Genomic DNA, 27,723 nt, shown 5'->3' with positions numbered 1-27,723 from the left:
TTCCTTTCAGTTGTAATACTCAAGGCTTGTGCAGTATAATATGGGAGATATGGCAACGCGAGGTTGCGACAGTTATTTTAAAGCATGAAAAGTTCGTTGAACTCTGTATTATTTGTTCGATCAGAGCAATTTATGAAAGAAAACTGCCAATTGAATCACTTGGCACAATCAAAATGACTTTAGGCAATTCGGCCAGAAGTGAATGGCCAATTTCAAGTAGTGAGTATATTTATATGTGTTTATCATAGAGAGAATATAGCATGAGCTACATATGTATATTTTCTCTATGGTTCTATGAAACAAAACTTGAAAGATACTTTCAATTTTCCATCAATGAAGTCGACCATGAAGATTTAATTGCTTTCAAACTGTCGAAATCATAAAATTTCTTCATTCGAGCTCACTGAACAAGATATGTTGCTTTTATCTCCGAATAATGGTTATCACGTCACAGTTTAAATGAGAAATGACTCTGATGTTGAAGAGAGACAGCATTATTATAGTGAGATTCACTTTATATAGTCAGCACAGATTGAATGGGAAGCATTGATCTCATTAATATAAGGGATGCTGACAGTATAGAGTGAAACTCACTGTTGCTGTAATTCCATATGAATTTTATATCATTACAATATTTTTTTATGAAATAATGGATCACCATCAACTTAAAATGTTGCGTTATGATTTATTTTGTATCAACTGCTATGATATTCCCTTTTTCATGAAAATAAAATACAATTCACTTGATGAAATTTATTTATTCATTTATTCACTTATGTGAGGAGGCCCCATAGGCTTACGCCCAAAACTGTCCCTTCTCAAATTTATACTACTGTCCAAATTAAATTATTTCCATACAAATTGGAAAGATGTACTCTCTCCTGTTTAGGGCAGCTTGGATGCATATAAAAAAAATGAAATCTAAGTACCTTTTTTACATTTATAATTTATTTCAACAGAAAGAATATATTATTATTATTTTGGAAAAGCACAATAAATAAATTTTCATGAATTGTGATCAAGTGTAGTACTTCTATGTTCTATATAAATCAACAAATTGAATATAAAATTTGCAATGCATGGATATTATAAACAAATAGTTTCGTTTACAGTATTACTGTACAGAGGAATACAGTAACTTAGGTACTGTAGTTTTGTTGAACTTGAAATTTATATATTCACTGCAAATTCACTGCAAATTATATTCACTGCAATTGGGTAGATTCAAGGCAATATAACTAAAATTGAAACATTCTATAATGCTGTTTGTAAGATGTAAGTTGCTACTCACCTCTAGGGTCTGACGAAGTGTGAGATCAGGGAAGAAAATATCTTGCTGCAAAACGTAGCATATCCGCCTTTTCCAGCGCTTGTTGAGGCGTTCTTTGTTCAGACGAATATTTCCGGAATCTAACTTTAATCGGCCGGCCAGGCAATTTAGAAGGGTCGTTTTGCCGCAGCCTGTAGAATAGAGAAACAAGAAAATGAATAAATAATCCCAATCAGGTATAGAACGTGGAAGTGACAGGATACATCAATAGAGTATAGAGTACCGTAATTGAGTTAATTGAATTATTCATTATTTGTCTTGATTTTGGTTTGATTTTTCTTATAAGCTTGATGAATAATTGTCGAATAATTTTTTTTAATATTGTCTGATTTGATTCTTAATCAATTTTGTATAAATTGTCTTCATAAGTATCAGATGACATATTATGAATTCTTTGCTATTGCAGAGTACTACAACAAGCAATTGAAACACAATAATATAGGACGGGAAAAATTATTGCTCATAAATTACTCTTCAAATATTATTAGTTCATAAATATCAAGTTAGTTCCACAAATAAAGGTTTTTGAAAACCAATTCGACATACATTATATCTGATGATAACTGATTCACTACAGACTATTAAATCAATAATCATTATTAATATAAAAAGTAGTTTCTAGTGAAGAAATATCAAAATCAATTCGTTTCTTATCCGAAATACAACATATTATTATTCTACATGCAATCCCCAAGAACAACTAAACATAGAATTTAAAGCCAAATGGTTCAGTTGATTTTTTTTCAAACCAGCAACTGAATCATTAAATATTTTATTTATTTATTGATTGAAACTCTTTAATACTAGCGATGAGAATTCTCCAATCCTCGTATAAGAAACAATTATCATCCTAATACTAGAAACTTGAAGGAAAATCTATTTTGACGGAAACTACTATTAATAATAATAATAATTAAAACTCGGTGCTCAGTGAACAAATTGCTATGCACCTGTATACATCAAATGCCAAATGAAGTTTCAGCCCCACTGTAACATTGACCTTGGATCACGCGATTCAGTTCTCCTCGAGAGAACCCCCTCGCCACATCTGATAATGCATTAGCACTGCAAATAAGACAAAGAGGGAGCGAACCCTGATGGTACTGAATAATTTATGGACAGTCCTTCAATCTTTCTTGTTTCCTCTCACTCCCTTCCCACACCCATACTTAGTGAGGGGTGAACATGTAGAACTATAATAGTTTCGGTTCATAGGAGTTGCCCTTTCTCTGAATTAATTATCTACACATTTAGTGTTACTTTCACTCGACACGATAAGCGAGGTCTCTGACCCACATAAATATAAAACTTGCATCCCTTTCACGATTTGAAAGCTGCAGGAGAAAACTGCAATAAATGCATTACAAGTCGAAGAGATCTTGTATGAAACATACTTGAATTAATCATTTGACACTTAATATTCGCTCGATATTTCCATCGAAAATAATCACTCTGAACAGGCGGATGTATTTAGCCTTGACCTTCCAAATGACCGGTCATTTTCCATCACGAAAGCAAGCCCTGTTGAGGAAGGTTAGGGTTCGGACCTGTAATTTATTCAAGCTCTCCTTCGATCCAAACCGATGGGAATTCACGATTGATTGAGTCGATTCTTCACGCCTTCGCAGGTGCATTCACAAATAAATAGGCGACTATTTTTTATTATGTCCTCTCAAGGTGACATTTCGGTGGAGACTCCATTGAGCTCTCTAGATTTCCAAAGTATTTGACGTGTAATTTCAAGAAAATGTGATTAAATATTCATTTCGGGGCGACTTGAAATGATTTCTATATGGAATGCAATGAAATATTATAGGAAAGTTGTATTCTACTTCAATATTAATGTGTACTTCACTTCAATAAAGGTCCAGAATATTCCAAATTCTGTACTAAGTTAGTGTTATTTTTCATCGCGAGATTACTAGACTCTTGACGAAGCGATGGAAATTTTCATTTCTTAGTGGCTATAAATATTTCATGATTATAGACTGCCAATGTAATGTTGGAGGCATGTTACATTCCAAGTTATTCCAATATTCATATTATATACGTCACTTGTGGAATGACATTTTAGGATATTATGTGAAATTTGTTTATATGAAATTGGTTTATGAGTACAAAAAGCTTCACCCACATCAATATCACTCAAATCTATAAAACCTTCCACTGGGTCATTTCTCCCAGTTTCTATATCAATTTAGAATCATATTTCTGAGTTTCTGATCAATGACTCAACTATGAAATTAAATTCAAAAACAGAAGATTCTAAATGACTATCCATAAGGCAAAATAATATTTTTTGTTTATCAAAAGAATATGAGAAATTTGTAAAATATTTGTAGGATGATTCTAATAAGGAAATTCATTGAATGCAAATAGATTTGACCTATGAATGCAAATAATAACAGGCCAAATGATGGAAGATGAAAGTTATTTAGTGGTACATTCCCATTAGCAGTTCAAAACAAAATAGATTCTCTGTTTGAAAATTGATATGCCGCCAATCAAATATTCTAAATGTATTTATAGATTCATTATATTCAATCCTGAATACCAGTTACCTCCCGGGCCTAATCTAGGCCTACAGGCTTTATCAGTAGCCTAGTGAGACTGGCCTAGTAAGAATTGGAAACTGTTATCCATCATAATTTTGGAATCCTTTTTTATTCAATTGATAAATATATTGGAGTATTGCTTTTCCTGAGTTTCTCAATATATTTTTAAATCCTATATATTCATAGCTCATGACAATAATTTTATAGATCTATCTTCCACTTCATATACTACTCAGCTACTTGTGTATATTTATCAATTCTATTTCTTATTTCAACGACATTTCAAGTGAATCAATCTGAAAGACGGGTTTATCATTTATGATACTGTAATTGGTATCACATAGAATCTTTCATTTATATTTGAATACAACCTGGATTGGGAATCATTAATTTGATTGGATAACGTAATGAATATTTTGAATAACTCACCTGAAGGGCCCATGACAGCCAACAGCTCTCCTGGTTTGACAACACCACTGATGTCCTTCAGGATAGCTTTTTTGTCCACAACGTAGGATACGTTGGTGAAGACAAGCTCCAGTGGTCTGTGAGGCAAGTGATGGTGCTGAAGACATGGTAAATGCGATTCCACCCTGCAACAGAAAAAATATAGCTGTTAAGAACTTCATAGAATAGATGAATAATAAATAAATATTCCTAATATCTTCTTTCTTCAAATCTGGGTGAAAGCCTTGAATAAATCTCTTAGAAAATTATTGAAGAATAGAGAAACTAACAGCTATATGACAGATTATGACAACTTCATGATAGCCCTAAAATATCGAGCTCAGTCACATTCAATAATCTATAATGAGTACATTCTATATTCTATCTGAGATGGGAATAGAGAGCATTATAAGTTGAAAATTGATAAGATATCGAAATGTTTCAAGACAATTTTATTACAAAGTATAATTCCAACAAAAGAAGCACTAAATATAAGTACAATTCAACACATTTACCGGTATAGATTGATTTAACAGATCTGCATTTATTTTATATTTATTCAAATATGATGGTGATTCTTCACTTGAAGTTATTCCGGCGATTGTTTGAGTAATACGCTTTTTGGTGAAGACCGTTTCAACGTTTCAAGACAACTATTGGGAAGCAAGAGTGAACTAGTGACAAAGATTTCGGAAATTGCATCTTCCAAGGATTTTATTTGAAATATTGAACAAAAATAGAATAAAGACTTTTCCAGCCTAATTTTATTATACGATATTCCTTTTCACTGTGAAGTTTAAAAAGGCTTATTTCACCGTACCCTAGTATCCGGTAGAAGACAAGGACTTAACTCATAAGAGATGGAATCGTTTTCGGGGATCAAAAGAGATGGATTATAATCGGAGGAAAATGAAAAACTGAACATTTCATACAAATTTCAAAATATCTTGCTCATCAAATCTTTCATGTCTTCTGATCTAGTAATATATTGAATGGGTTGAATCTACAATACCTATTTCTCAAAATCATTACAATGGGATTTGATGGCCCTAAACGTGAAATACCCGATTATACCAGTTTCCACACCTGGAATCCAATTAATAACATTTCTAATGAGAAAATATTTCACGTTGAGAAAAAATTGTGCCAACTGCACAAATTGACAGGAGGTCAGGCGACTCATTAGCGAAGATTGTGCTGATGGAGAAACAATCTAGATAAAGAGATCGATGACGCCTTTCTCGTGAGAACAAAAATATTCGATCATCATAGCGCCACAGTGTGAAAAGTCAATGGAATCAATATTCACACTGAATGACACCTGGATAAGGAAATCGGATCTCAGGTGTAAATCGGCTAGTTCGTCTCCCATTCACAATAGTTGCACTAAAGCCTACTATAGTCACTATAGCTATAGCTACTATGCCACTATAGTTACTGTAGTAGCCTCTAGCCTACTAACACAGAGACGGTCGACCGTTGATAAACATTCACACAAATATGCATTTCACAGAATCGATGAATCGTTGTCGCACTCTATTTCAATCACCTCTATCTACTATCACCTTTAATGACCCCTGGCCGTGAAACATTGACACCCATCATTGACACATTCCTGAGAGCTGCTGGGAAGAAATAAACAACTCGCCACATCATAAAATACTGGTTCCGGTTTGCAAGATTCACATCAACTCATGCACCAGAGGAAGTAATGTGACACATGAGGAAATGACGACCCTGTGCTGTGTCCGAAGATTGACTGGCTAATCTGAGGATGCTGATATACGAACAACAATAAAATCTACTTATGGGCTACTCTATTCAAATTAATAAAGAAAATTTTAAAGTTTTTAATAAAGGGTACTACAAGTTTTTATATTGTTTTTTATCAATATGAACAACAATGTCTGCACTTCTCATTTTTTCTTTAATTCCAAAGGTACGATACACTCAAATACCATACAATAAACACACAAGATACCATTCAGATAACACTAATATAAAACTAAACTGATTTTATATTTCTGTTACTTTGAGTAACTATTATTGATAGACTTGGTACGGGTTTCGTGACTCAGCGTGATTATTCAATAATAAGGGAGGAAGTGTGAAGGAGCTATTGTGATTGATGAAATATTCATTATAATTTTTAAAATATTCAATCATGGTAATCATTTAGAGTATATAATTAATTATATTGATAAAAAACTGATTATTTGATTCGAATTGGAAGATCTTGACCCTGCAACATCAGAAGTGTTGTAATTTGATATGAATATATTGTTGTGATAAATCGAGCTGGTTTGATTTAGGGGGTTTGTATCGATATTTTTTAGAGTCTCGACTCTATATTGTTATAAATTCATTCATTTTTCAATGAATTAGTCTGAATAGTTTTCAGTGCTCTTACAATTACTTCAAGCATGAGACATAATCACAATTAAGCAACGTTCAATATTATGGAATGGGTGATAGTTTTCAATCACTACCACCAGTGTCCTTGAAGAGCGGTTTAAATTAATTCTGTTCTACTGGAAGACTATGTCTACATGTTGCGTTGCCGTCTGTTTGTTGCAATGCAACAAAAATCAGGCACTGAAGTGTAACTGCTCTTACAACATGTCAATTGATTGATCCATTCATACATACATTGAATAGAATAGAATAGAATAGAATAGAATAGAATATTTTATTTGCTTTCGTTTTTTTAAACATACAAATAGACGATTATTCAATGAGAAATAGAGGATTATTGGTTCTCCGATCTATGTGTAATCATGTGATGTACCTGAGATTCTTGTTATGGATGTTTCTTGTTTTTAGATATTACTAGAAAATTCATCTTTTCATATCACAAGGCACATCTAATCAAACTATGCAGTAAAGACTGATTACAGTTTGAAATAGTTTTCAACTCAGTGTTGAAAAACAGAAATTTGAATGACCTTTTTCTCTTCAGGCCCTGCCATAAATGAGTAGCCCATGTACCATGCTGACTACGTTAGCTTACGTAATGTTTTCTAGAATGCAGTACTTATCTACGATTGACTGAATAACAGCAGTTAAAACATGATTCTAATAATGTTAAATAAAAATACTTTATATTTTGGTTTTTTGAGTCTACTGCAAATACCAATTATTGCAATAATACAGTACTAAATAAGTGATTTAGTGGGGAGAAAGAATAATTCGTTAATATTATTAACGAGATATTGTAATTATGAAGATGTGGAAAGACTCATTATGATTTGAGAAAGATATCTCATTCAATCATAGTAACTTATTGAGTATTGAATTGCATGTAAATGGAAGGATATTTGCAAACTTGCTCAAAATTGGTTAATCTACTAACACAGAGAAAATACTGTACGGTACTTCAAATATTGACCTTGATTTTGACAGAATGCTATTTGTCAATGTTTATGTAGTTCATAAGGGGATTTGAGCTGACAAAAACACATCATGAAGAGTAGAAGCGTCAAATGTTCTCGACAGACAATACGCTGGGGGAAAAATGACAATGTAGCTCATAAAAAAGTTAATAAAAAGCTGTCGCTTCAGTGAGGGGTGTTGAGAAGTTGAGAGGATGACGTCACCACAGATCAATAAGGGCGGTGACCCCGGTGAAATTGAAGGTCAACGCTGACCCAGGTGGGCCGGGTGGGTTCAATCCCACTTAGCCTCCCACCTGGCATGGGATTCCACAAAATTCCCATTCTTCCACCATGAATGGAAACCAATTACCTAATGCAATTCAACGACCTTCAAGTCACAAACAGCTAGGATAGATCTAATTCGATTAGTTATTGCTTATTTGGCAAGGACTAAACTACAACTATATTATAATTTGAAAGTTCTTTCCTGAATGATGAAAGACATTATTTAGAATTGGGAAATTTTACTGGCATAATAGTTCAGCTGATGATTACCCAACTTTCCAGCCTAAAATTATTAGAAAACATTATATTCGACTATCTATTGCCTTTTGAAAGAGAAACTCTTGTACTAATCAGGATAAAAAATATTAGTCTCCTTAAGAAGCATGGAATATTCATTCTGAACTAACAGTTCGTGGAGCATCAAGATGGACAATTCATGAGGATAACAAAAAGATTCACATTAAAAATTAAGCAAGTGATGATTTATTGAAAGTTTTAGAGGATTTATTAACAGAAATATCCTTTTTCCTTCTTTTCAAGGTTTGTTATTCCAATAATTACAGAATTACATTCCTGAATTCTAGTTCTACAGGCAGCCTCTGCCTGGGAGATAAGGGTTTTTTCAATATTATAAAGATTGTCCATTATGCTGTATAAAAAAATAACACTACAATGAACAGTAACATCTTGCTTCATTTAAGGGGACTCAATAAGTATAAATCCAAGTTTAGACTGTATAAGTTGATAACAGTACAATGTATCTTACACCTTGCTATATTTTTCAAGGAGACTCGATTATGGCATTCTAGGTCAATTGTTAGGAAAAACAAATACAGTGATACAGTATAGTTAGAGAAAAGCATTATATTAAATATTTCAGGAAATGATGTTCAAAACGTAATCAACATCCAAAACTACAAATAATGAATCATTCTAAAAAATAAGTCCATTATTCTTCATCAAATTTACGGAGGCTTTAATGCTGTTTCACCAGTGTGGAATGATTCATAGAAAAGCACTGTATGAATAAGGATAATTTAAATAGAATAATTAAAAGGATAATTTGATAAGGATAAAAGTTCAACTACGAGAAGAAGAGAAGAGTAAAGTAGGTGAGCAAAAAGAAGTTAGTAATAGAAATTGGCAAATGTGACGCATTTCCTCGACCGAGTGAGCCACTGATCCAGACACAGGCAGCTCAGTATATAAGTATACAGAACATAGCAAATTACAGCCTTATTTTTATAGTAGGAGAACGGGGTCTAGCTGCTTTTTTCGGTACCATTGTCTGACAGTACTGAGCCTGCTCTGCTCAGTCTTCAAGGTTCCCCAGCCTCTGCTCACGAAATCACCCAACAGGTCATTGACCCATAACTGTACGCGGGGAAAGGGGAGCTGCTCCATATCCGACACCATGTCTAATAAACATTAAGCAGCCTAAATAATGGGATCCTGGCAGCTGTTGCTAGCCTGCAGCTGGAGTCACTAACAGCTACAACTACAACTCTCGACCCTTGGACGTCGACAACAACTGAATTTCTTTTGGAACTTGGAGATCAACTGCAGGAGACAGCTCAATTTGAAGTAGCCAATTATATGACATACTATAATATAATATTGAAATGATATCAGATCAGTTGTATATCACTTCAGTATACAGAAATTATTTTGGAAACAGGTCATTATCAAAATATTTAAGAAGTAGTTTGTTATTACCTTGAAGCTGAATTTCAAAATCTGAACGAAATTTATTACCGAATGTTTTAGAAAAAACTTGATGTATATTAAGTGAATAGAATTGATGGAAAAATCTATGAAGTTTCAATCTTATTTCTTCATAATGACCATCTTTTTATCATTTGATCACTGACTTTAAATTAGGGCATCAGATTGCTGTGGTATCTCGACAAAGGCTCTTATACTTCAACCTCAGTCATTAAACTTTCATGAAATTCAAAATACACGAAAAACTCAATAATATAACTATAATTTTGTTATATTCATCGTATGCTATGATTTTAAAATAAGATCATGTTAAGGGCAATGCTTATTGTGTTCGATAAATCAAAAATATCTTTCGTATTGATGGTTCGTACTTCTGAGGTGTTCGAATTTCTCCCCAAGGAATTAATCATTGAACGTTGAATGTATATGGAACCATATAAAAATAGAATGCAATATAAGCTTGTATCCTCTTTGATTAAACACACGAAATAAAAAAGGATTTACTTTTAGCCAGTTAAGCTGGTTTTAGGCATGCGCATAACGTTCACCCAAACGTGACTGAGTGGAAGCAGGATGGAAATCAGGAAAGAGATTCGGAAAGACGAAGAAAGACTGGCTGTGAATGACCTAGAAGAGGAAAAGCATCGAGCGATAGCAGGGTGAAGCAGCTCGCTCGCTGGGCTTGCAACTCGCGGCTCTTATCAAGTAATGGCCCCAGCACTAGCACCACTGACACACTGACACACCGCCACAAACCAACCTGACCAATGCGAATTCTCGCTCTTTCTCATCCCATCACCGAGTAGGCGCCTCGGTTATTCCATCTTCAACGTATCATCAAAAGTTAATGACTTTCCTCATAACTGGCTACTACTCTAGTTCTTCTTGGTCATGAATCATGTATGTTGGATTGAGTACTAGTCTCCTGTAGCTGAACTGTAGAGTTTAAATATTGATTATAGAATAAGATTGTGATTTTCAAATCGTTTACTAACCAAAGTTTGCTGCGGGATAAATTTCTGAAGCGAATCTTCCCACATTATACTATCTTAAGGATTGTAAAATTGGAGTAACTTGTTTTCAAACTCAAATCTAGCAGGTAGGGTGGATTTGAGGATTGAAAAGGAAGAAACATTGTAAGGTGGGAAGACGTATTCAATTATGGAATAACAGATAAGGATAAAGTGTGGAAGAAGGTGCTTAAGATAGGCAGGGAAATCGATAGAGAAGTTGATTTTGAGATTGAAAGTATGAGTAAAATATGATGAGGAAGCGAAAGAATAATCAGAGGATGCGGGAAATATGAGAGAATAGGTATACAGATAATACACCTTTATCAAATGCAAATCAATGCAAACATGGTACAGTAATAATATTTCTAATTTTCATCCAAAAACAGGAGAAAAGTAATAACCTTATTAGAATAGGCTGGGAAAATTATGAAGTTGATTTTGAGATTGAAAGGATGAGTGAAATAAGATGAGGAAGTGAAAGAATAAATCAGAGGTTGCGGAAAATATGAGAGATTAGGTATCTAGATAATATACCTTTATCAAATGGAAATCAATGCAAACGCATGATTACAGTAATAATATTTCTAACTTTCATCCAAGAACAGGAAAAGTCTAATAGCCTTAGAATGATTGATTTACCTTACTTTTGGGCTATAGTATTTTTGTTTCTCCTTGTACACTGAAAAAGGATCAGTTTTTCCTAAGCCTGTTGGGTGATTTCAATCAGTTCAATGCCTAAATTTGATATTGATAAGATGTACAAAGGAAGGTGAATAAGAGGAAGATATAGTGAGGGAAAATGCTATAGAGATGAATAGAGAATGAGAGAGATGAATGTAGGGAGCAGTATGTGTGTCAAGCAGCAAGCAGGCTTGGGGCAACGGACAGAGCATTGACCCAGTGCTTGGTTTCAAGTGGAAAGGGTGTGGTGGGGGGGCATTGCGGGCTTAGCCAAAACAATTGAATTTCCTCTCTCTGCGTTGCGTAGCGCAGCGTACATCGACGCTTGTCGCCTGTCGCTTGCAGTCGTATCTTTCGGTTGTTTCTAGCGAGCAGCTTGTCCACCATTAGGCCAATGAACTCGCATCCCTACCTCGCTCCCTCCACAGTAGCTGCTGCTACTCCCATCTCTTTTCACGCACATACGTGAGGTGAGGATGTGTGGGGATCAGTACACTGGAGTTGATCAACGGCTACAATTCTTTGTCTGAAGACTCTTGTAAACATACTGAACTTTTGTTAGTTACATATCTTCTTAAAATGTATGAAAGTATAAGTACCCTTTTCAGGGCTACTTATTTTTATTTTTTAAAATTAATTTTTGTATTCTTAATCTATTATTTTATTATTTGCAAAAAAGGGTACTATAATTCTATTTTATATAAATACTGAACTTTGTATTATATTCAAAATTTATACGTGACACTTGCTCAGTGAGTAATGCTCATTATTGTTAGTAACTCAGTAACTATATCTATAACTCAGTAACTATTGCTGTATTTTAAGTATTTGGCCCATTCGCCATTTTTATTAGTGATTGATAAGTCAATAATTATAATTTTCTACTACTTATTCAAGTTAGGTATAATTCAATACAAAATCATGTTTTTATTTCATCCAGAATAATTTTATATAAGAATCATGTAATTTCAGCACATGAAGGATAGATAATATAGTTGCCAATCAGACATAAAATTTGAAGAATAGAATGATAATATAAGATATTCTAATATTATTAATCACTATTAAATTAGTTCATAGGATGTTCTAATTAGTATTATAGTGAGAGTGTCTAATGAGAGCCAAATAACTGAAGATGAAACTTAGTCTCCGTGTTTCAATTCTGTAAAGAACGATAGTATTCAACTGAAATGAAAACCATTGAAACGTGAAATGGAACAAACGGCTGAAATCCAAACAAGGATTGTGATATTTGATGGAGTTGGGATTATGGTTAGGAGCATTGAAGGTTGACCCTGTTTGGATTTATAGCCTCTCGTAAAATTGGAGATACTGATTCATTCACCCAAGCATATAGAACTCATTCACCTTTCATAGATACTCATTTACCCAAGCATATAGAATATTCTATGAAATAATAGGTTACTCATCTCAATGTAATGTTATCACGACTACACGACATAAACATCATGATGTGTGAGGTGAGGCCAAATCTAAACCACCACTGAGAATCAACCAGTTTTAGCTGGTAGCTTCCTGTGTTCCGTAATCTGTTAATTTTTTACGATACTCAACAAAAGACCAGTCGTCATCTGAACGCCAAGACAGCAGCTGCAGCCTGTGGGTCGTGTGGCTATGGCCAATCTACTGCAGTACAAGTTATTATAATATGCCAACAGACAACAAACAGGGGAGCGCAGTTCACTTCCTCCTCCTGACCTGACCCCACATTTTGGGGTGTGAATCGTGTTGCGAAATTTCGGCGCACCGAATACGAGTTCTTTTGACAGTAGGTCAGGCTGGACGGACCTGGACATTAAAGTCCCGGCAGATGTTTCTTGATACAGACTCTGAGCCGACTTTGGCTTGGCAATAACGGTTTTTCATTCAAAGGAATGTTTTGAATACATTGTTGCAATTCTAGATCTCTGGGGTGTCACCGAAAACTACATTGTCATAGGACAGTAACAATTTTTTATAGGTAGCAGGTTTTGAACGACTTGGCACAAAGGTGAGTCGTAATGTCCGTGGAACAAGGTTCTTGTTGAATAAGAATTCAATGGAGGACAGTTAAATATAAAAATTAATTGTATTGCTCCACTGGGGGATGTTATGGAAGGATTGACGTTATAAAATGACTTGTCATGTAATTCATATATATATTTATGTAGATGACTTAGTAAGAATGTAATATTGTTATGATAGATATAAGGAGACTCAAAATTTGTATTAAACAGGTCTATTAATGGTAGAAGGAATCTTTATTCATTTCATAATGGTTTCACTATATTTTAGTCTATTCAAAAGTGTGAAAATGATACATAAGTTCAACTTATCTAGTATTGAAAAGTATAAGGAAGAAAAATATAATCTTCTTCTCTAAGTACCGTCTCCATTTCGGAGGTTGGCAATAATCATGGCAATTTTTACCTTGTTCACAGCCGCTCTAAATAGGTCATTGGTTGTGCAATTAAACGCTTCCCTAAGGTTTCTCAACCAAGAAAATGATATAATAAAAATTATAATAATAATAAAAAATATAATAATAAGTGAGTAAATTGATATTCAAATGGATACTATTCTGTTTTACAAACGAACTGGATAACTGTGGTGATCATTCCACAATTTATTCAACAGCAGCTTCCCAGTTTACATCACTTTTCAGTGAAATGAGATAAAATTGGAATGTTTTATGCGTTTGATTCCTTTTTTGTCATTCAAAGAATATTATGAAATGGAATAGCAATTCATCATGTATTGATTGAATCCATCATCAAACTCCATAAAACTCAAACCAGGAGGCGTTGAACCCGAAATAGATGCAAATGAATAAGTTTCGCTTTGGAACAGTTATCGGAGCATGCGTGTGAAACGCACAGAGCCGAATTGTAGCGATTTTCGTTTATCAATAGGGCTCAACAGTTACGGAGTTGCGCCTGGTTGCGAATTTCACTCCGCTTCCGCTAACTGTTCTACTACAACAGAGTTGATGCCTTTCAGCAAGCGCGTGCGCTCAAATAGACCTGAATGACGGTAATTGTTCCGACATCTATTATCTTCAACGCCACAAAAAAGCTAATAAAGTACGGCTTCGGCCTACTGTATACTACACCTGGCCAGACTTGTAGATAGGCTCGACAACTTGAATGAAGTTGCGCCTGACGGAAAATATTTCACCGACAAGCTTTCCTTGTCGATGGGCAAAATGGAACATGTTAGATGAGTTAAAATTCGAACAGCTTTTACATGAACTGAGTTTTATTTATAGACTAGTTTCCTCTCTCGTAGAATATACAAAACAGTAATAAATATACTCATTTCATTTATATGATTGGTTTGATGGATGCCCAGCATTTTTTACGCATTTTTAGTACTGTATTTTTCATTTGAAAAATCTTATTTAGAATTGAATTATAATAAATGAGAAACAGTGTAATGAATGGAATCAGACCTGGCAATTTGTATTTCCAGCAAACTAGTTCAAATTCATTTATCTATCTAATAAATTTATTGGGCTGGCCACCATATTGGAGTTGGTTAGATCCAGCAACGCAGGATCACTGCTCCGGAGGAAGACACGACTCTCATTCTTTCAACGCCGTAACTAATTAATAAAAAACCTATAGGCCTACCCACAAATTAAAATACACAATAGAGAAACAATTCCAATTCTACAAACAGCATTTGATTTCTATTACTTTGAAACTGATCTTGAACTTGGAAATTGAGGAGGGGTGTCCTCTAAGCAAAATACAGTGTTATCCGCAACTGACAGCCCAAGTCATGAAGAGTGACTCTATTAGCCTTCTTGAGAGAATTGACAAGGACAAAAGTTTCAATGGCGAGGCTGACTTGAACGGTCCATGTCAAGAGCTGAGCTTTAACCCATTGCCTTTGCTTCCCCACTAGAAGAAGCGTTGAGTGGCCGTCATCAAACAATAACTATAATTGAACTTCATTACTCAATTCTCAACATTAGATTGGCTGCAACTTTGTATACGACAAACAAAAGCGTTTAGGACACCATGCCTATACTATATCATCATCATTTGTACAGAGCTACTGTGATTTATGGCATTTTCATCTATGTTTTCCTTTGAAAAACAATTCTGATTGGTGAAGGAACAGAATTGATTTATTTGGACCACGTGGAAATGGAAAATTACTTCTTCTAACCCACAAACATGATGCTAATGATCGTATTGTACATCATCAACTCAATTTTCTCGTTCAATTAAGATAGCCCGCTGAAAGAGTGAACTCTATCATTAATATCTGGATCTGCCATTGAATTATTCGAGATTGTATTTTAAATTTAACTATGATTACACACATCATATGTATGACACATGTCATACACACATCATAATAATATATGACATTCGAAACTATGCTTGTGATGAGTAGGCCTCTAGTGCGAACGAACGAGAGCGCAGCCTTCCAAGAATTCAAATTAAGAGATTTATTGATTCGAAATTATTTTCAGGAGTAGGTCATTCTACAGCCATTCAATTCGTCTGAAAACTAGCTCTTTTGGTTTTGCAGGAAGAGTGTTTCCAGAGAAATGTACCCGTATACTGCTAGTGGTTCAGTTAGTTCAGTGATTCCAGGCTCTTTTGAAGTACTTTCAACAACACAAAATTGATTTATATTTTTTGCATTTTATGTGGTCATAATTAGGAGCAGGCCTGAAAAATTATTACGCAGGAGCTATCCAATCCAAGCACCCTCATCTATCTCACTCAGTTGTCTCAACGAAGAACTGGATGGTTCACGTGGACATTGGTGTAAACAATGGTGTCAACTGAAGTTGAAAAAGTCCCGTTGAGATTTTGTTACAGCAATTAGATGTGGTTTTATTAGAGCGGACACGTGGTGAGGGGCATTGAACCCGAAATGATGGTGCTTATGTGAATTGGGAGCGGCTTCAATGGACTCTGATATGTTGTTGTTGAAGGTGGAGTTTTTTGGGTGAATGAGGGGGGTGGGGTATGCTAAAAAAACAAATTAGGAATAGGAAGAGAGCACTGAATATTTGGCTGTGGTTTACAGTTAACAGGAGGCGCGTGGATGCCTAATTCAATCTATAAATCCCGAGCAAGCTACCCGAAGATGAAATTCTACCAAGTTAATAAACAATCTTGAGCATGCAAATATTAAGACAATAAATTGAATGAGCGAGTCAGTCAGCCATCCGCTTGATAAACAGCCGCCGAGTTCATTGATCCCAAAACACAACTCTCTATTCCTCTCTCCTTCACTATGTGAGACTTAATTGTTATTTATTTGATCAGTTTCCTGGCACTCGAATTTCCAATGATTACTCGAGTATCATCAAAACCAAATAAATATTTGCAATGAGTCCTGAGTCGGATCTCTTATCTGCGCTATCAGGAAATGTTAAACTCAATGGACAATACATATCTACTTCAACTTCGATTAGGGTTGAAGTTATTTACAATATGAGTCTAAAGCCTGTTGTTCTCTCCCAGTCATATATGATTTGTAATTATTGAATAAGTGAATAAACAACCCTAAACTATCAATAAATGATGAATTTCGACAACATTTTTCACGAATTCTGATAAAAGTGTTGAAATAATATGGCACATTAATATTAATTTTCTTGAATTATGAGATAAGTTTCAAATAACTATAGAGATTGGGTTTGAAAATTGAAGATTCTCGTACACTTTCTTATCATTGCAAAGTGATACTACTTTAAATATAAGATCTATTCTACTTTGGGGATCAGATAATCGGACACCTGTTTTTCTGAGTTGAAAAAATTGCAACAGACGCATCTCTTAGCTATCATACTCAGTTCTTTCATAGAAAAAAGATAGCTTATGCTATATTCTCTCTATGGTACGTTCTTTAGTATACTCAGCTATTATAATATATTGCTTATATTACACATATCGACCAAGAGACACAGGTAGGTTGACATCCGGTATTCGATATTATTCCCAGGCAGAGCTGACTCGGGACCCATCCCATTTGGTTGAACGGAAATCGTGCTACCTATCTGATGCCATACTTTCTGACTGCTCTGCTCCACTGTGATACCGATCGCTGTCGTTGACTACGGTGGGAAAATCTCCACTCTACACACACCAAGACTGTTGGGTCGGATGCGGAGTTGCTGGTGACAACCGTTTTGAATGTTAATGGCAGTTCATAATGAATGGACCAGTAGGGTACGTTGATCATTTTTCATGATCACATTTTGCAAAATATTTTGAGTCAACGAGAAGTAAAGTTCAAGTAGAGGCTCAGTACATTTAGTTGCAAGTTTGACCATATAGGCCTACTTCAAAGTCAACATTCATTTGAGAAACTGAACATAACTAGTAGATGATAATACTAATGATGATTTCAATTTGAAAGCAGGGATTCTGATGTTCTCTAAACGATGACTAGAAGTGGAGTACTAAGAAAACATGTAAAAATAATATTCTAGAAGCCTTCTGATACAGTGAGTACTTAATGTTGATAAAATCAACAAAACTCACATTTTTCCCTCGAAATAGGCGGGTGAAAATAAGTAACTAGTAACAGTTCAAAATTTATGTAGGAAAGTACTTGTGAGTATAAAGTTGGCCTACTGCAATAAAAAGTAATGTTGTACAGCCCACACTACATTGACCAGTTTCATAATGATAAATACTTTCATTCTAGCAATAACCCATTACATTACCACAATTATTTCATGTATCCTCGCTTTTTGAAAATTTTACAACTATTATCATTATATTTGATTGGATTTTGATGGATATTTATCTATCGATTCGATCAAAACCAATCATTTGAGTTAATTCTGTATTCAAAAATGCCACTTTATTCTGCAAAAATTGAGTTCTTCTATGATCAAATGTGGTTAATTATATCTGCTCTAAGTAAATCAACGATAAGAGTTCAATGATCTCAAGTGACCGTTAGGAACTTAAAATAATTCATACTTGTTTGTACAGTTCACTTAACATACGTCAAACGTATTCCAATGAATTAAAGATTGCACAGTTCTTTTAAAAGAATTTAGGCTTGAAATAATGTCGTTATGAAACAAAGTTGGTACAGTACAACGAACTATTAATAATAACGGCTCCACTGAGAATTTAATTATAAATAAACAATTTTGAGTGCCTTATCATGCAACTCACAAACACATGAAAGTCTAATAGCACTTCCTAGTAACTGACTGTCTTTGATCATTTGTCATCAACACACATGACAAGCACTTCGCTCGTTTGTCTTTTCTGCAGGACTCTGCTGAACTTATTCGTATTCAGAATACAAACTGGAAATTCAAATGACATAAATTCAAATTCTAGCATCAGAATCGATCTGCCATGAATATCATTTATCACAATAACGGTACATTTCAATATACGCAACATGCAATCTCATAATACAGTTGAGATTTTGTTACTTTCAGGATTCAGGAAAAAGTTTTGAGATAACTCTACACACAAATTTCTAGACTGTAATTTTTAATTTGCGAGCAAACTGATGTTCTGTGGATAATGGATATGATAACTCAAGGTTAATGAATGGCAGTGAATAAACCAATTACTAAAGGGAACCTGTGGAAAGCTAAGGATCAGACCTGGACAAGAACAAACAAGACATGATTCTATAGAGACAAAGTACGGCATGTAGAAGTAACAAATAAAAAGATAATTAAAATTACCTCTTTCAAAAGTAGCTTGAATATCTGATTCTAGACAACTAATTCGGAGACAAATTTCTAAATCTCAGAATTAATATAATTGAGAGTCAATTGAAATAAGGAGAATCATAGACTGCGTTTACATTTGCTCAAAGAGAGATTTTAAGTCGAAGATCAATAAAATATGATCGATTTCCAATTTTAAATTAATTTCAATGCAGTTAAATGAGATAAGAAGTATGTCAACAGTTTAATGTCTCATTTTCCATATAAGAGCACTGCCTCAAGTTAGAATCTTCTACCCTAAATTCTAAGGAAAATACTATTCATCACTTGAATCATATTCCGTATATTATGTTACAGGATTTGCTACATGGCTTTTATTACTATTTATTAATCTTATTTTGTGTGAAACTAAAGAATTACGATGAGTTTCCTCAATAGAATCTGGATCTGCAGTTGAAATCTGGATAAAATGTTCAACTCACTTCAAGTCTGAGTTGCATTGCTCCGTAGAAATAATAAAATGTGCTCTAGTGGTAATAAATATTGAAATGCGCTGCCACGGCGTCCAATTACTTAGTTGCCTCCGGTTACTTTAGCAGGATGTTATATCGGTTACGTATTTATGTTGAGTTGGCGACATAAAAGGAATACCTACCACATGAGGAGATAGCATAGGTAGAGCCTCATTCCATTCGCATAACATGCCACAGTAGAATAGGCCTACAATGAAAGACCAATGAACTTCAACTGAAAACAAACGAAGCGATCTGGAAGGATCAATAAACTCGGGCGCTGTATTTGAAAGATGGAATGCAGATACAACTGAATGTACTCTAATTAAGCCAATGGAATTAAACTGCCGGCGAGTTTGCCATACTAAGCTCTTCATACATTCCACTAGATAAGAATAGCTATTGTCATCAGTGACAGAGAAATAAACAAAGAGAGAGAGGGAGGTGGTTTGAGGGACTGATTAATAACTAGAGAGGACCTCCTGATAACGATCTATAAGGTCAGGATGCTCCAAAAATCATAAACTTCCTTTTCACAGTCTTCGGTTACTGGAAAGTTTTGGCAGGCAGTGATGAATATCCACCACAATAGTTTAAACCAATCATCATATTTTTGCAAATCCATTAAATTCTATTAATGAACGATTCTGAAATGAAACTTTCCAATTCAATGTCTCCATTGATCAAGGATACCAAACACTGGATCATAATTTCGTGAAATTGAATCATAAGAAGGAATCAATTTTTGTTAGGTATCAAGTCATTTCTGTTCTGTATCGTAGATGTATGTTAGATAAAACTTAAGAATATGAAATGAATAAGAATATGTAATGAATATGCCGCCGATCCCCATCCTAGGTAGGCCTCTACCTAGGGATCGTCGTATTCATTCAGATGAATTCAAATCGAGTGTACTATTTCAAGATACACATGAATTTCATATTCTGAAGCATAATATATTTTTCTTAGAAAATATCAGTTGAAGAAATTGAAGAGTTTTGGAAGAAAAAATAGAACATTAACAAGTGATTAATATAGAGAATCTCTTGTTGGGTAGTCTATTATCGCATCTCATTTCTTTACCATCATCTCCAGTAAATACTAATAAGCCATTACTATTTTCAATACGAAATACCATCAATCTGATATTTCATCTCTACATTGTTTAATAGAAGTAAGCAGGTATATGATATGTACATTTCACAAAAGCATCGCCCTTTATCAAGTATCTAAGCTCTTCGAATAATAATAATCACTCCTCCTGCTCATGAATTCAGAGTGATAACTCCAATACCTGTCTCCATTCAAGTAAATTGATCCCATTAGTAGACAACCACACATTAAGTGGTAGTGTAGTGCGGTTAAAGGTAGTTAAGTGAAATATTCGTACGGTTCAGAATAAGACTATAATATTCTAGACAGAGCTATAAACAGATCTGAAACTTAAAATGAAATTCGCACTTCAAGTTTTGACGACAATTTATTAACGGCTATATCTCGTTAACATGGCCATGAGCGATGCTATAAATTTACACGATTTAATCATGACCAGACATTAGCATTATTAATTTTTCAGTCGAATAGAAGTCAAAATTAGTTATCATTGCGTAATTTAGGAGTCACTGACTCTCTGATAAGGGGCTGAGGGTACTGAACTTCTAGGAGTACAGCAACTAGAGTTCCCATACATCAGCAAATTCACAGAATTATCAACTTGATAGCTTTATCAAAATGGGAGTAAATAGAGAGATTGTTTACCTTCAAAACTGGATAAAATTGCATTATAGAACAAAGGCTCTCATGGTATATTGAGTGTACAGTACTATAACTGAATACATAATAAATTTACTCTACACGAAAAATATACAATATTCAGTTTTCATGTCTACAGAGTATTCTAATCTCCAATGGATTGATATTCCTTTCTCAAATATCATAGTTGTTGCTATTTGCATAATTAAATCAATTCAACTTGTAGAAAGTACAGTCAGTTCTCAAAGGGTCTTGCTGGTGATCATAACCCCTATACCAGCTACATATAAAAGTTGCTGAACCGTGAAGGGAATGATGTATCTAATGTCTATTAAATTCACTTGTAATACGACTGTAACTTCTATAATGAGTAGTATAACGAGTGTATGTGTTCATACATAAGTACAGCTTATACATGTTTTAAAATTGAAAGTGCAATATTATGAGTCAAAAGTCAAATTACAAGTACTTGAGCTAATAAAGTGAAAGCTTTGCTGCATCTTGCTTACATAAAAGACCTCCTACACTCAATTTTTATTAATAGCATTAACATCGACATGCTTTCCTGAAATGGGAAGGTATAATGTAGAATGTCCCTCTTAGAAATCTAGTATAGAAGTGCTACATGCCTAACAGAGATCAAGGCTTTTTCAACAATTTATTTTATTTATTTATTCATTTATTTGTTGATATAATTACAAATCTGAATATGATCGGGATAGAACAACAGGCATAGCCCAAAACTATTCTGTTCCCAAATTTTGATAAAAAATAAAATGTCCGAAAAAAAGGTTATGTTTGTACTATTTAGTGAATGAAATACTGTTACAGTAGTCAACCATGAGAATCCTCCATAAATCAAAATTTTCAACAAGGAAATTAATTCATTGACACTAACACTGAAAATATTACACTTTTCTGTGTCCTGTAAACATAAATCACATTGAAGAGTTTTAATGGTATTTGATTACAAATTCGATATTATTTCAATATTGATAAGTTTGCTGTAAACAAACACGAAAATATAATCGATATCAGATTGAAGAATCTAGTCTGCAGCAATAGCAATATACATTATTGACGTCGGTAGATGATTAATTTATTTGATGTGACTAATGAGTCAGTCTCTCAGCTATCATAATACTTATTAATAATTCTATCATAATTGAGGATCTCCAGCAGAACAAGATGTGATTCAAGAACTATTATTTATTGATTGGCAATGATTGGATCCTGGAAGAATGACTGATCTGTTGAAAATATAATAAGAGAAAATCACTGCTCACCGGGAAAAGTTCTCAAGTCAAGGAGAGGTCGATATTGAATAAGAAACCTACGAACAGTTTCTCAGAACTTACTCAAGATGAAATAAAAACATACTTTGAATTTTCTAATAATACAATAGAAGAAATATCAAAAACAAATACAGTATAATGTAAACGGTATTGATCCTGTAGTTTTCCCTGTAACGTGTACGTGAGAGTACCAGAAACCGGCTTGGAAAATGATCAGTAGAGGTCAGTTGACTAAATGAAAGAAATGTTCATTTTCATACAAGGGTAGTTGTTGAGAAATTTTAAGCACTGTTTGAATTTTCAATAAAAATCTATTCATCGAAAACCATGTTCAATCTTATCTACAATTCTTCAAATCCTCCTAGTCTCAATTCATTGTCAAGTCGGTGAATCACGATTTAGAAAGCTATGATGTAAAGACTCAATATGATAATTGGAAATGGATGACAGGACACCAACAATTTGAGTTGATCTTCTAGCCATAGCTGACCGTCACTTTGTAAACTTATTTGTGAAACTCCACCTAGAGCCAAACACCAATATATTACTGTACTAGGCTGATATCCAACCTCTACCAAAGGAGCGCAAACAACTTTTGAACATCAGTATATTTGGTATAAACTTGGAACTTCCGAAGGTTGAGTGGAGGAGCAGATTGACTTCGCCAAATGATGAAAATGTTCATTTCATAAACAGTAAGTTCAAATTGGTATCCAAGAATAGAAGTAGTTTAAAGTGTATCTTCATTTCATGAACAGTATTTGAAATCCATGAACAGTACGTCCAATAAGTTCAAATCTAAAAGTAGAAGTCATTCATGAAAAATGATTGAAGGCAAATGTATTTACCATAGGGGCGCCAAGGGCTCGTGGACCTTCCAGTCATCGTGGGGGGCATCATGGAGTACATCAGGCTTCATGATTGTGTTGGCGTTGGCGTTGCTGGAGGCAGTGACCGCGTCAGATGCTAGCTGTGATCTGATGTGTGCAGCCACCGGCGACTGCTGCTCATGTCCATCTGTTGCTCCTCCTCCAAGGTCGCTGCCGCGCGCTACCAGAAAAGCCATCAGGGGAGCACTAGGAAAATCCGGACCCCTCCCCAAAACTGCAACAACTCTTCTTCTTGTGACTAAACTGACTAACCAAGTGGCTGGCTCTGGCTGTGTATGTGCATCGCGCGCGCCACCTTACAAATACAAACTCACAAGCAGCAGTCGACCAGCCAGCAAGCCAAGAAAGCGCGCTGCTCCTCCCTCCCCTTGCTCGAAGCGCCCCCCACCACTGCGCCCTACCGTGGAGGGAGGGGGAGTCGCCTGTTGGGGGCTCGCCCGACTCTAGCGCGGCGCGGTCTGCCCAAATTTGCACCAAATTGTCGAGCATCTACCAAAAAAACTGTACAGTATCCTCTCTTGGGAACCTTCATAATAGGCCCACTCTTCGATTTTAAAACAGCCTGTGAATCCTCTCTCGGGAACCTTCATGATACTCTTTAATTGGAGAACAGTCTTTCTCTTGGAAATGCTTATTCAATATTAATTTATAGGAGAAAACTAAAATAGGACAGTGAATATACGTGAGTATAATCAATTTTGGGGAAAAGATTTAGAATATATAAAATTAACGTAACTCGTCGTTGACGATCAAACTAGGTTTATATTTTTCTAATCTTCAATGACGAGAATATAAAAACACCAAAAAATCTGTTTGATAGTTTAACAAAGTCAGTTATTGATGGACGTAAATTTATTATTGTTTGTATCACTATCACTGCATTATTGTAGAGAGTATTGGCAACAATGTATTATTATAAAGCTGTCATCACGAGTACAACAACGAATATACTCCTAGGCGTATCTACAAGTAAATATTAGTACAATACCATAGAACTAACTATATCTACTCCATATCTCTATCTGCAGTACTGCACTGTATGTGCTGCTGCTGCTCTGTTTAGATACGAATGTAAACACAATTTATATGAGTAGTTTATTTACTTACTTATTGTGGAGCGCAATTTAATTTCCAAATGAAGCTCCATCTACCCTGAAGTGACGCTTACATAATTAAATAAAATATAAAAAATTCTTCAAACATGAAAGATCATACCTTCTGAACAATACATAATCTCTTGCACTTCTGATTGGTATTCGATAACAGAGTAGATCGCAGTAAATATACCGGTATTTTCAAATATTCATCGAAGAAATCTTGTTGAATGATTTGTACTCTTGAAAACATAAATTGAAATTGTCAACCACTTTTCAATTTGTGTTTTCATTATGGAAAAGTACCACAACATCATTCATAACACAACTGTAAGATTTGTACTCTCTTGTCAACAACGAACATTTGTCATACACAACAATTCATCCAGAAACAATTCTAGATATGACAAGTCAGCCTAGCCTCTTCACTAAGACAAGATTCATGAATCATGTAAATTTAAATTTCACTAAGGGCTGGACAATTTTTGAAGAGCGTTCTTAGCGAAGCGGTCTTTGGATGCCTAGCAAACAATAACAGGAGATAATCACGACAATTCTAGCTGGTATAACGATTCTGCTACTGCAGCTGGTATGACGATTCTGATAAGTTCCCAAATCTCAAGCATCGTGGCGTGATCAAGAATAGTGTTGTATCAGAGTTGCAGATTTTCAGAAGCTGTACTTGGCTGATAGAAATGTAAAATTCCAATACAACATGTAACTAGAAGTAGAAAATTTCGCTTAGTACAGAATCCAGGTCCAAAGTAGTCCCCAAAAACCCACAAGGCACTCTACATCACCCTAGTATTGAGTTTTATTATCCTTGGGACATGGCTTGCCACAATGTGGGCTCCGACTTGAAAGGAGATTGAAAAGCCCATTGCGGAGAGAAATGCGAAGGACGCCAATCAGCTGGAATCGACAAAGCAGCTTCCTTGAGAAACATGCGAGCCAATCAAGCAGACACAAGGCACGTGATCAGCATGGAGATCATTGAAACTGAGAGGAAAACTAGTAAGAGACTAGCCTAACCAATGACCAACCCATTGACCTAAACTTGGAGTCTTACATAGTTCATAGTAAGGGGTAGAATAATCAAATAAAATATGGTTAAACTAGAGAGGAGAGAAGAAGATCGAAACAAAGTGAAGGAGAAGTGGAGAGGAAGAGGATGTGCAATGTGAAGGATATAATGATTGAAGAACTAGGAGGAAGAAGTGAAATTAGGACTTTTAGAAGTGGAGGAAGAGAGGAGTTTGAGATAAAGCATAAGTTGAAAGAATCAAAACAGTAGACTAAAAAGAAGATTTGAAAGAGAAGAGAAGATAAAGACTGAATAAAATAACTAGATATTGTCCTACCACAGATTTCTACTCTTATCATTCAGTGTGGATAACTACCACAATATCACATTCACAACTACAACAAGAAGAGAGAGAAGAAAATAAGGGAAAAGTGAAAGAAGTGGAGTAAGACCGAAATTAGGAAAGAGCGAAATTGGAGAACAAAAGAAAATTGTAGGGACGATATGAAAAATACGAACTAGCACGGGAAGAAGCAAGGAAATCTCAGGACCATGAAAAGAGAAGAGAATACTGTGAAAGAAATGGAGGAATAATAATTGTGAAAAATGAAGTTCACGAGAGGATGAAATGATGAAGACGACGAAAAGGATGAAGAGGGAGGGAGTAGTGAATGGGGAGTCAGGATAAACTAAAATACGAAAAGCTGATTGAAGATGAGGAGGATATGAGCTAACGAACATATAATATGATGGGATGAGATGAATATAAAAATTAGGAGAAAATTGAACACATAAGTATTGAAAAAAGAAGAGTAATTACCAATAATGGTGAAGCTGTAGGAGATACGAAATAGAGAAGAAAAAACTGGAGAAAGAGAAACCGTGGAAAAGAACGGAGAAATAAGGGAAGGAAGTGAAACAAAAATAAATCTCCAAGATGTTGGAAAAAGGAAGAAGTATTGGCACAGAGAATGATAAGCCGTCGACTGGTGCATCAACTTCTTGTCTATTCTTCTTCTTCTCTCACCAGTTCACAAATTTCGTTTTCTACAGTATTGAAGAAAGCGGGTGGAGGCTGGAGGCTGGAGGCTGATCCTCCTTATAAGTCACCGCTGCCACAAAGTGGTTGCCCTTGCATCTCGCCCACTCTCAATGGAATTCGTACAATTTTATTTATGAACATCCAATGCGAGATGCTCCCTGATACAGAAACCCCATTCACATGCAGGATGGAAGAGAAGATACAGCTGACAAGAGTTGGAAACAAACATTAGCATAGCTATTCTAAAAATGTGCGTTTTGACCAATCACGGATTGGGTGGTCTCTGGGTTTCTTTTTGCAAGTACTATTCTCAGAGTGTTTTGGATAGTGTTACCGATACTTCCAAGATTATAGGCACTCTTATAAATATGGAGGAAAGTTTTGAGGTGTGTGAGTGAACTTAATAGAATGAATCTCTGCGCACAGGATTATTGTACTAAATTCTAAGGTAGACAACAATTTTCTATTTTTTAAATCTATATTGATCGTTTTGATTATTTCCAGTTCATATTATCTCCAATCTAGAAATTATTCTTTACAGGTTTGATGCTGGCGGAAGATGGCACCTTTTCCACACAAAATATATGAATAATTCAATACTCTAATTTTCATAATATAACAGAAGTTTATTCAATTATTTTGAGTGAAAAAGACTTATTTTAAACATCAAAAGCAGAAAATCATTGCTACCGGGATAAATAGTTGAATTGAATCACCGATCAACAATAAGTTGTTACTGAAAATCAGTTCTTCCCTGGCAATGTCATTTGGAGGCCAAGGAAGATGAAACTATCACATGTAACCTATCACTAAAGACCTTGAATATTTTTCAAAGACTGAATAACTTATCTGTGCGAGAATAAACCCGTCATATTCAAATTACTCATAAATATTGCTAATACTTTGAAGACAGTTGTCACATAATATCCAGAAGCTTGGAGCAAACTTTCCAAGCGCAAGTTTTCAGTTGAGCATTGTACGTTTGAAAGTCAGATAAGATAACCAAGACCATCACAACGCGTAATA

General features: G+C 34.9%; 1 protein-coding gene across 1 annotated transcript in view; it reads right to left on the bottom strand.

Annotated features, from left to right (window-relative positions):
- LOC111054503 (ABC transporter G family member 9) overlaps positions 1 to 23,840 on the bottom strand; it is a 38,316-nt gene extending 14,476 nt beyond the window's left edge. The window contains 3 exon segments of the mRNA XM_039441764.1: positions 1,292 to 1,461; positions 4,315 to 4,478; positions 23,496 to 23,840. Coding sequence (XP_039297698.1) covers positions 1,292 to 1,461; positions 4,315 to 4,478; positions 23,496 to 23,713 — 552 coding nt within the window. The 5' untranslated portion in view covers positions 23,714 to 23,840.
- Between the last annotated feature and the right edge of the window lie 3,883 nt (positions 23,841 to 27,723).

The sequence above is a fragment of the Nilaparvata lugens genome, chromosome 1 (assembly GCF_014356525.2).
Source record: "Nilaparvata lugens isolate BPH chromosome 1, ASM1435652v1, whole genome shotgun sequence".
Taxonomy (NCBI): Eukaryota; Metazoa; Arthropoda; class Insecta; order Hemiptera; family Delphacidae; genus Nilaparvata; species Nilaparvata lugens.
Note: the sequence above shows the minus strand (reverse complement) of the source record. Positions and strands in the feature narration are given on the sequence as shown.